The following is a 12,164-nucleotide window of genomic DNA, read 5'->3' as shown; positions in this document are numbered from 1 at the left end:
AATCAACTACAGAGATAAGCCTACATAAAACAAAACTCTTAAACTCTGTCGTACCAGTATAAAAAAACTACCTTGACTCAAAATAATGTACCTAAATCATTTTCATGTATTCATAAAATACTGCAGTGATACATCATTATCGTACTTGGTGCTCATAAACTGACGAGAGCTGTAAGTCACTACGGGTACTTAATAAGTACTCATAAATCTACGTACTTAGTCTCTCAGCCACTTAGGTACATGATGAGTACATGGTCATAAATTGAGGTAGACTGTGAACTTGAGTACTTAAGGCAGAAAGATAGTAGCAAAGAGATGCCATTATGAATTCAACCGTTTCCACGCCATAAGGATTGTGACATATAGAGAATTGGCCTTGTGTAAAAGAGAAGATCACACTTTAAGAGATATTCAAAGACTATTACACAGTGTTTATTGTCAGTATTATTACAGTATTAATTCCCGAAAATTCATTCAATTACAAATGCCAATGACTTAATAAGGAAAATGTTTTGTAGCAGTCAGTCACTAATGACATCATATGTTCCATTATATAATATGCTTTAATGTAGAAGAATACTGAAAATGAAATTATACCTTGAATGATTTAAATTATTATTTTTCGTATGCTATTGCTACTTTACACTGCATGCATACAGAAAACACAAAGAACGGACAGAGAAAGATAAATGCACAAAAACACGGAAAATAAGCCAAAATAAACCAATGTCAAAAGTTAATTACATCAACAGCACAGGGAATTCCGTGGGAAAGAATTAGTCAAAGCAATATCACAGCACAGGCAAACACAGTGGACAGAAAAGTTGCAACACAAACAGTGAATACAGACAAGTTTGATGTTTTGTCTTATTTACTGTTTTTTGTCGCAACCGTCTTGTCAGCCCACTGTTTTCGCACTTGCTGTGAAGAAGTTAAGACTTATTCCTTCTACAGCATTCTCTGTGGTATCTACGCACTTAACATTTGACATTGGCAGATTTTTGCTAATTTTCTGTGTTTTTGCGTATTTATCTTTCTTTGTTCAATCTTTGAGTTTTCTCTGTGACATAAAAGGGCAAAATAGCAATGGTGTAGGTCCTAAATATTTATTTAAAGCAATCTCCTTCAGTACAAGAATCATTCTAAGAATGTATACTACCTAGAATATTGTTAACGCCTAAACACAGTGAACTAAAAATGGTGTTGTTTGGTTTCTTAAGGATGTATGTCTCATTTCAGATCATTACTTTATTCTAACATTTAACACGGGCAAACTTTGCAGACTTTTCCAGTGGCAAAACTTCCACAAATAGGAAAAAAAAAAAAAAAAAATTAGTACATACTTTTTGCATAATCAGCTGGTAAAGTTAGATTTTTAACACATTTCTGCAGTATGGATAAGGAGAACCAAATGGAATAAATAACTGAACATGTTTGGGTTTAAAGGGAATACTGGTGACTTCTGCTTGGTATGGTTTAAAATTCTTAAAAAAAAATTTTTTTATTCTATTCAGCCTTTTAAAATCATAAAAATTCCAATTAGTAATTTCAAGACCAGGTGAGATTATATATATATATGTATATATATATATATATATATATATATATATATATATATATATACATATATATATATACATATATATATATATATATATATATATATATATAAAAATTATTAAATAAATTAAACCACATCACATAGCAGCCAGTACAATTAACTTTAAACCTAAAAAGTTCCAGTTTCACATACCATTTCATTCTTTCTGTGAAAGTTCGGCGAACTCATAAAGTCGGCAGGTTCAACCGCCGCGTGGGGCGTAAATATAAAATAACGGCCTGGAACGGGAAGTAGACTATGAGCCGTACGGGTACAGAGTATTTACGAGCTGATGGACGAATCCAATTTTAATTTGATCAATCACTTCAGAAGGACCGGCAGGCAGGAACACAGTTTCTAATCCTCGGGGTGCCGGTGCGGGCGGGAAGCGGTGATGGGAAGGGAAGCGGCAGGCGGGGCGCGGGGCCGGTACCTGCTTGAGCAGCAGCTCGCTGTTGGAGCCGAGGCAGGTGACCAGGTACTTGGTGAGGCCCAGGAAGGAGCCCAGCACCTCGGGCGTGAGGTGGTCCCGCGACGAGCGCTGCAGCATGTAGCTGACCACCAGGAACCCCCGGTTCTGGATCATGTGCTGCTGCACCGTCTGGGAGCTCTCCACCAGCTCGCAGATGAACCCCAGCAGCTTGGAGCTGCGGCACGACACAGGGTGGCCACACGGTTCTTCAATCTGACTGACTTAACCCTGACAAAACTTACCATTTCCCCTGACTTGTCTTACCCTAACATAAACTTCAAATGTCCCTGACTTGTCTTACCCTAACCAAAACTTCGAATGTCCCTGACTTGTCTTACCCTAACCAAAACTTCAAATTTACCTGACTTGCCTTACCCCAACCAAAACTTCAAATGTCCCTGACTTGTCTTACCCTAACCAAAAACTTCAAATGTCCCTGACTTGTCTTACCCTTAACAAAACTTCAAATTTCCCTGACTTGTCTTACCCTAACCAAAACTTCAAATGTCCCTGACTTGTCTTACCCCAACCAAAACTTCAAATGTCCCTCACTTGTCTTACCCCAACCAAAACTTCAAATTTCCCTGACTTGTCTTACCCTAACCAAAAACTTCAAATTTACCTTACTGACTTACCCAAAAAACTTCACATTTCCCTTAATTATCTTACCATAACCAAAACTTCAAAATTTCCCTGACTTGTCTAATGTCTTACCCAGGGGTGCAACAACAGGGGAGGGGGGTAAGGGGATATTGCCCCCCCCCCCTGAAACCTTAAAGTGGGGGCAAACGGGGGCAAAGAAAGTGCTGTGTAATCAATTTTCAGATAATAAAACTGCTTAAATAGCACCATTTTCCACCTTGAAATACAAATTTTTTTGGGGGAGGACCCCCGGACCACCCTGCCTTCAATAGGAGGGATCGATGATTCTTTATAAAAAGGTATATTGCCCCCCCCCTTTGGAAATTTAGTTGTTGCACCCCTGGTCTTACCCTAACCAAAACTTCAAATGTCCCTGACTTTCTTACCCTAACCAAAACTTCAAATTTCCCTGACTTGTCTTACCCTAACCAAAACTTCTAATGTTCCTGACTTGTCTTACCCTAACCAAAACTTCAATGCCACCTGACTTGTTACCCTAACCAAAACTTCAAATGTCCCTGACTTGTTACCCTAACAAAAACTTCATATGTCACCTGACTTGTCTTACCCTAACCAAAACTTCAAATGTCCCTGACTTGTCTCACCCTAACCAAAACTTCAAATGTCCCTGACTTGTCTCACCCTAACCAAAACTTCAAATGTCCCTGACCTGTCTTACCCTAACCAAAACTTCAAATTTCCCTGACTTGTCTTACCCTAACCAAAACTTCAAATGTCCCTGACCTGTCTTACCCTAACCAAAACTTCAAATGTCCCTGACTTTCTTACCCTAACCAAAACTTCAAATTTCCCTGACTTGTCTTACCCTAACCAAAACTTCTAATGTTCCTGACTTGTCTTACCCTAACCAAAACTTCAAATGCCACCTGACTTGTTACCCTAACCAAAACTTCAAATGTCCCTGACTTGTTACCCTAACAAAAACTTCATATGTCACATGACTTGTCTTACCCTAACCAAAACTTCAAATGTCCCTGACTTGTCTCACCCTAACCAAAACTTCAAATGTCCCTGACCTGTCTTACCCTAACCAAAACTTCAAATGTCCCTGACTTGTCTCACCCTAACCAAAACTTCAAATGTCCCTGACTTGTCTCACCCTAACCAAAACTTCAAATGTCCCTGACCTGTCTTACCCTAACCAAAACTTCAAATGTCCCTGACCTGTCTTACCCTAACCAAAACTTCAAATGTCCCTGACCTGTCTTACCCTAACCAAAACTTCAAATTTCCCTGACTTGTCTTACCCTAACCAAAACTTCAAATGTCCCTGACTTGTCTCACCCTAACCAAAACTTCAAATGTCCCTGACCTGTCTCACCCTAACCAAAACTTCAAATGTCCCTGACCTGTCTTACCCTAACCAAAACTTCAAATTTCCCTGACTTGTCTTACCCTAACCAAAACTTCAAATGTCCCTGACTTGTCTCACCCTAACCAAAACTTCAAATGTCCCTGACCTGTCTTACCCTAACCAAAACTTCAAATTTCCCTGACTTGTCTTACCCTAACCAAAACTTCAAATGTCCCTGACCTGTCTTACCCTAACCAAAACTTCAAATGTCCCTGACTTTCTTACCCTAACCAAAACTTCAAATTTCCCTGACTTGTCTTACCCTAACCAAAACTTCTAATGTCCCTGACTTGTCTTACCCTAACCAAAACTTCAAATGTCCCTGACCTGTCTTACCCTAACCAAAACTTCAAATGTCCCTGACCTGTCTTACCCTAACCAAAACTTCAAATGTCCCTGACCTGTCTTACCCTAACCAAAACTTCAAATTTCCCTGACTTGTCTTACCCTAACCAAAACTTCAAATGTCCCTGACTTGTCTCACCCTAACCAAAACTTCAAATTTCCCTGACTTGTCTTACCCTAACCAAAACTTCAAATGTCCCTGACTTGTCTCACCCTAACCAAAACTTCATATGTCACCTGACTTGTCTTACCCTAACCAAAACTTCAAATGTCCCTGACTTGTCTCACCCTAACCAAAACTTCAAATGTCCCTGACCTGTCTTACCCTAACCAAAACTTCAAATGTCCCTGACTTGTCTCACCCTAACCAAAACTTCAAATGTCCCTGACTTGTCTCACCCTAACCAAAACTTCAAATGTCCCTAACCTGTCTTACCCTAACCAAAACTTCAAATATCCCTGACTTGTCTTACCCTAACCAAAACTTCAAATGTCCCTGACTTGTCTCACCCTAACCAAAACTTCATATGTCACCTGACTTGTCTTACCCTAACCAAAACTTCAAATGTCCCTGACTTGTTACCCTAACAAAAACTTCATATGTCACTTGACTTGTCTTACCCTAACCAAAACTTAAAATGTCCCTGACTTGTCTCACCCTAACCAAAACTTCAAATGTCCCTGACTTGTCTCACCCTAACCAAAACTTCAAATGTCCCTGACCTGTCTTACCCTAACCAAAACTTCAAATTTCCCTGACTTGTCTTACCCTAACCAAAACTTCAAATGTCCCTGACCTGTCTTACCCTAACCAAAACTTCAAATTTCCCTGACTTGTCTTACCCTAACCAAAACTTCAAATGTCCCTGACCTGTCTTACCCTAACCAAAACTTCAAATGTCCCTGACTTGTCTCACCCTAACCAAAACTTCAAATGTCCCTGACCTGTCTTACCCTAACCAAAACTTCAAATTTCCCTGACTTGTCTTACCCTAACCAAAACTTCAAATGTCCCTGACCTGTCTTACCCTAACCAAAACTTCAAATGTCCCTGACTTTCTTACCCTAACCAAAACTTCAAATTTCCCTGACTTGTCTTACCCTAACCAAAACTTCTAATGTTCCTGACTTGTCTTACCCTAACCAAAACTTCAAATGCCACCTGACTTGTTACCCTAACCAAAACTTCAAATGTCCCTGACTTGTTACCCTAACAAAAACTTCATATGTCACCTGACTTGTCTTACCCTAACCAAAACTTCAAATGTCCCTGACTTGTCTCACCCTAACCAAAACTTCAAATGTCCCTGACCTGTCTTACCCTAACCAAAACTTCAAATGTCCCTGATTTGTCTCACCCTAACCAAAACTTCAAATGTCCCTGACCTGTCTTACCCTAACCAAAACTTCAAATGTCCCTGACTTGTCTCACCCTAACCAAAACTTCAAATGTCCCTGACTTGTCTCACCCTAACCAAAACTTCAAATGTCCCTGACCTGTCTTACCCTAACCAAAACTTCAAATGTCCCTGACCTGTCTTACCCTAACCAAAACTTCAAATTTCCCTGACTTGTCTTACCCTAACCAAAACTTCAAATGTCCCTGACTTGTCTCACCCTAACCAAAACTTCAAATGTCCCTGACCTGTCTCACCCTAACCAAAACTTCAAATGTCCCTGACCTGTCTTACCCTAACCAAAACTTCAAATTTCCCTGACTTGTCTTACCCTAACCAAAACTTCAAATGTCCCTGACTTGTCTCACCCTAACCAAAACTTCAAATGTCCCTGACTAGTCTCACCCTAACCAAAACTTCAAATGTCCCTGACCTGTCTCACCCTAACCAAAACTTCAAATGTCCCTGACTTGTCTCACCCTAACCAAAACTTCAAATGTCCCTGACTTGTCTCACCCTAACCAAAACTTCAAATGTCCCTGACCTGTCTTACCCTAACCAAAACTTCAAATGTCCCTACCTGTCTTACCCTAACCAAAACTTCAAATGTCCCTGACCTGTCTTACCCTAACCAAAACTTCAAATTTCCCTGACTTGTCTTACCCTAACCAAAACTTCAAATGTCCCTGACTTGTCTCACCCTAACCAAAACTTCAAATTTCCCTGACTTGTCTTACCCTAACCAAAACTTCAAATGTCCCTGACTTGTCTCACCCTAACCAAAACTTCATATGTCACCTGACTTGTCTTACCCTAACCAAAACTTCAAATGTCCCTGACTTGTCTCACCCTAACCAAAACTTTAAATGTCCCTGACTTGTCTCACCCTAACCAAAACTTCAAATGTCCCTGACTTGTCTCACCCTAACCAAAACTTCAAATGTCCCTGACCTGTCTTACCCTAACCAAAACTTCAAATGTCCCTGACTTGTCTTACCCTAACCAAAACTTTAAATGTCCCTGACTTGTCTCACCCTAACCAAAACTTCATATGTCACCTGACTTGTCTTACCCTAACCAAAACTTCAAATGTCCCTGACTTGTTACCCTAACAAAAACTTCATATGTCACCTGACTTGTCTTACCCTAACCAAAACTTCAAATGTCCCTGACTTGTCTCACCCTAACCAAAACTTCAAATGTCCCTGACTTGTCTCACCCTAACCAAAACTTCAAATGTCCCTGACCTGTCTTACCCTAACCAAAACTTCAAATTTCCCTGACTTGTCTTACCCTAACCAAAACTTCAAATGTCCCTGACCTGTCTTACCCTAACCAAAACTTCAAATGTCCCTGACTTTCTTACCCTAACCAAAACTTTAAATTTCCCTGACTTGTCTTACCCTAACCAAAACTTCTAATGTCCCTGACTTGTCTTACCCTAACCAAAACTTCAAATGCCACCTGACTTGTTACCCTAACCAAAACTTCAAATGTCCCTGACCTGTCTTACCCTAACCAAAACTTCAAATGTCCCTGACTTGTCTTACCCTAACCAAAACTTCAAATGTCCCTGACCTGTCTTACCCTAACCAAAACTTCAAATTTCCCTGACTTGTCTTACCCTAACCAAAACTTCAAATGTCCCTGACCTGTCTTACCCTAACCAAAACTTCAAATGTCCCTGACTTTCTTACCCTAACCAAAACTTTAAATGTCCCTGACTTGTCTCACCCTAACCAAAACTTCATATGTCACCTGACTTGTCTTACCCTAACCAAAACTTCAAATGTCCCTGACTTGTTACCCTAACAAAAACTTCATATGTCACCTGACTTGTCTTACCCTAACCAAAACTTCAAATGTCCCTGACTTGTCTCACCCTAACCAAAACTTCAAATGTCCCTGACTTGTCTCACCCTAACCAAAACTTCAAATGTCCCTGACCTGTCTTACCCTAACCAAAACTTCAAATGTCCCTGATTTGTCTCACCCTAACCAAAACTTCAAATGTCCCTGACTTGTCTCACCCTAACCAAAACTTCAAATGTCCCTGACCTGTCTTACCCTAACCAAAACTTCAAATGTCCCTGACTTTCTTACCCTAACCAAAACTTTAAATTTCCCTGACTTGTCTCACCCTAACCAAAACTTCAAATGTCCCTGACTTGTCTCACCCTAACCAAAACTTCAAATGTCCCTGACCTGTCTTACTTTAACCAAAACTTCAAATGTCCCTGACCTGTCTTACCCTAACCAAAACTTCAAATGTCCCTGACCTGTCTTACCCTAACCAAAACTTAAAATTTCCCTGACTTGTCTTACCCTAACCAAAACTTCAAATGTCCCTGACTTGTCTCACCCTAACCAAAACTTCAAATTTCCCTGACTTGTCTTACCCTAACCAAAACTTCAAATGTCCCTGACTTGTCTCACCCTAACCAAAACTTCAAATGTCCCTGACTTGTCTCACCCTAACCAAAACTTCAAATGTCCCTGACTTGTCTCACCCTAACCAAAACTTCAAATGTCCCTGACCTGTCTTACCCTAACCAAAACTTCAAATGTCCCTGACCTGTCTCACCCTAACCAAAACTTCAAATGTCCCTGACTTGTCTCACCCTAACCAAAACTTCAAATGTCCCTGACCTGTCTTACCCTAACCAAAACTTCAAATGTCCCTGACTTGTCTTACCCTAACCAAAACTTCAAATGTCCCTGACTTGTCTCACCCTAACCAAAACTTCAAATGTCCCTGACTTGTCTCACCCTAACCAAAACTTCAAATGTCCCTGACCTGTCTTACCCTAACCAAAACTTCAAATGTCCCTGACCTGTCTTACCCTAACCAAAAATTCTAATTCTCCCGCCCCTCAGAGACCGGGGCACTGGGCCTGCTCGCTAACAAGGGGTGGGGTTGGGGGGGTTGGGACGGAAGGGAGAGCCGCTCACCACAGCGCGGGGTCCCGCTTGGCGTCCGCGCATCCTGGCGGGCAGTCGTACGGCAGGTCCAGCTGCGAGAAGAGCGGGAACAGCACCTGAATGCCGCCCACCGAGTTCAGCGTGCTGTGGATGGAGTTGGTTATCACCGCCTTCACGTCCTGCGGAGACAGCACGATGCGGAACACGTCGCATCACAGGGCGCAGCTCTTTCTCCAACTCCCACGTGCTTCTTGCCCGGTTTAAAGTCAGTCAGTCGGCGAGGCGGGACGATAGGCGCGACGCTCGCTTATCTCTTCTGTCGTGCATCGAGCGGCGACCGTGACATCACACGGCAGAGAAATGAAGATAAAGGGGTATTGCAAGTCCCTTGGGTGCTTTCAAGAATCTGCACTTGGCGTTTCGTGTCTAAACATAATTCCGAAAAATAATTCATCCCTGTTCACTCCTCTAAAAATTAAATTTAAAAACCAAATACGGAAACGGAACTACCCATCCGCCCTCTGCGTACTCGTAAGTGGTTTTCGTGAAAAGACACCACTCGGATATCTCGAGCAGTTTTCAAATCTTGTGGGGTTTTTTGAAGTGAAACTTCTAATGCGACTTCCAACAAGGTTGCGTTAAACGTTTAACGCTACCATGGAGGGGGTATGAAAACACTGTTGCGTTAAACGTTCAACGCTCCTGGGGAGGGGGAATAGAAAGAGACAGAGCGAGAGTGAATGCGTGGCACTCGAACGCATGCGCGTAGTATACCTGTTACAGGCCAGCGCTAGCGTTAGCAACGAGTAGTGTCCAATATTCCAAGCACATGCGCGTGGAATTCTTGCTATGCAGCAAAGTAAACAGTGTGAGTGTCGTGAAATTAGCTGAAATACGTACTTGTTGTTCTATTTTATTGTTCTATTTTAATTTATAATATTCATTATTTTATTTACTTGTTTTTTTAGTTTGATTTGATACAATATGATTTCACTAAAAATCAATATCCACCCCTTCCTATTTTCATTTCCACATTACGATGTTTCACTTCTTCCGCGCGGAGGAACTCCACGCACTATTTTTTTTCTGAAGCTCTTCACACCGTGTGTGTGTACCAGGGTAGGCAAGGGCCTTAATGCTCTGTCTCTCAAACAAAGTAGGTCATTTAATTTTCTTGTAATTTTTATAATACGACTATATATTTCCTTAGTGAGATCCAAATAATGCCACTATCTGGAACAATTTAAGTAATTCCAATCGTTTTAAAATTGACAAATTACAAACCTAATTAATTAACACTGTAAATCAAAACTTAACAAACTAATATTTGGATCTACATATTACAGAAGGCTCTTTAGGAATGATACAAAGAACAATTTAAATGCATAATTTGTTAAATGATTGCTTAAAACACAAAATATAGTTTAACTATTTGACACAAAATATTGGTTTCAAAGTTCCTACTTTCAATAGACACTTTATTTATTATGTACTATGAGTAAAAATAATATTTTATTCAAATTAGTAAATAATTTTAACAGAATCAATAGTATTATACCAATAGTATAAAAATAAGCTAGGGTTCATACCTTACAAGCCTATATTAATCTACTTTACTTTTTAATCTATTCATTTTAATTCTAAATATTAACACAACCTCAATGTATTTGTTTGCTATATAATATGATGATCTTTGTTTGTTATATCACATGATCTATCCAATAGCTATCTTAGTAATCAACTTTTGTAAGAGTGTCTGTAGTTTATTGTATTGTACTAATGCATTTGTTTCTTTTTTGTCTCATATATTTAACTTATGATTTTAATATCTGCATTAGGTATCACTTCAATTTGTAAGACTTTTTTTTCCTTTGTCTACTTTTTTTTGTTTATCTTTGTTTTTTCCATTTCTGTGAAAATATATTAGTTCATTTGATGTTTGTTATTATTTTTGTACTAATTTGTATTTAGGTATGGTGTCTAACCCTTTGCCCCTCTGTTTGTAAACATGTCACAATAGAAATAAATAGATAATTAATTATTTGAGGGTATTTTCCTTTGAATCTATCATGAAAGTTGTCTTGCATTTTATGTTTTGTTTAAAATTGTATCAGCCCATATTCACTAAATATAAATAAAAAGCGGTAAAATATTTAAATTGTTTGTAATTACAATCACATGTGTGACTTTTCAGCACTCAAAATCAAAAACATTACATTTAGGAAATATCTGGTTACAAAATTTGTGACCCAATAAAAATTAGAATAAGTTATTGATGTTAGTATGATTTGTTAAAAAATGGTTTAAAAAAAAGGTGGGGAATGAATAAATAATAAATATTATGTTTAAATAAAAATAAAAATAATGAAAATGGATGTGCGTACTTATGTATGTGCATTAGAAGTCATAATTAATTGATTTAAAAAAAAAATTTAATATTTCATGAAAATACTTAATTAAAAAATAATAATAAAATAAAAATTGTGATATTACAAAAACCATAGTGAGATATAATTTCAGTCAAATCAAAATTTTTAAATAAATACCCAGTATTCAATATTAATACAAACATACATATAAAAAAAAAATTAATTTAGTAAAATAATCAAGATAAATTTCAATTAATCATAATGTAATAATTTATAATGCAAATAAAAAAATTATAGCCTCACTTGAAAACGTTCATAAACACAATTTATATCACTAACAATCACAATAAACTATTGTTTTTTAAATTAATATGTGGACCTGTATTCAATTAATCACTAAAATATTAAGTTTTAAAATTCAAAGCACACATGTAATTTTTAGTTGTATGTACCCCCTTTTTTGATGTGACAACGTCTAATAAATCGATGAACGCCGGCTGCACGCACAAAAAAGTGTCCCGTTACGCTCATTGTACGCTTGCGCCGCATCTATCTCTCTTCCACTCGATTGGCACAACCATCGATTTGACTTTTTCGAGGCACATTAAACTTGAAACACTCCCATTCGTTTCCTACTTTTCCTATCATTGTCCTATCCTTAACAGAATAACACAGATTGGAAGAAGTTAAATAGCAAACACGTATAAAAGTTATAGTTAAAATAATCTCTTCGTTAAAGTAATAAACATATTTGAATTAATGAGTGCAAATAAAATTAAATTGTAGATTTCATTTCACTCCTTCTTTGTATCCGTACAAAATAGTGATGATTCAAATAAAAATGATTCAATTTTATTCATGAAAGTATGCGATCATTTCATCAATGTTTTGTAATGACGTTGTCACGTTAAACTATCGTCCGTAAACCGACTTTGTAGACAGCCAATTTTTTTTTTTTTCATTCTGCGAAAATTTCGTTGCAAGGTGGAAAAATTTGCTCCCGTCATCGACGCGACTGAAGAAGAAGCGAGACTCCGGGGCT

General features: G+C 38.4%; 1 protein-coding gene across 7 annotated transcripts in view; it reads right to left on the bottom strand.

The window, feature by feature from the left end:
• Window positions 1-12,164, bottom strand: part of LOC134540806 (neurobeachin) — a 987,386-nt gene that overhangs the window by 411,842 nt on the left and 563,380 nt on the right. For all 7 annotated transcript variants that reach the window (XM_063383739.1, XM_063383741.1, XM_063383738.1 and 4 more), the window contains exons 12-13: window positions 8,784-8,932; window positions 2,034-2,247 (exon numbers count right to left, since the gene is read on the bottom strand). In XM_063383739.1, coding sequence (XP_063239809.1) covers window positions 2,034-2,247; window positions 8,784-8,932 — 363 coding nt within the window. The remainder of the gene's footprint in view (window positions 1-2,033; window positions 2,248-8,783; window positions 8,933-12,164) is intronic.

The sequence above is a fragment of the Bacillus rossius genome, chromosome 17, assembly GCF_032445375.1.
Source record: "Bacillus rossius redtenbacheri isolate Brsri chromosome 17, Brsri_v3, whole genome shotgun sequence".
NCBI classification, from domain to species: domain Eukaryota; kingdom Metazoa; phylum Arthropoda; class Insecta; order Phasmatodea; family Bacillidae; genus Bacillus; species Bacillus rossius.
The sequence above is the reverse complement of the archived record's forward strand: the minus strand, read 5'-3'. Positions and strand labels throughout refer to the sequence as shown.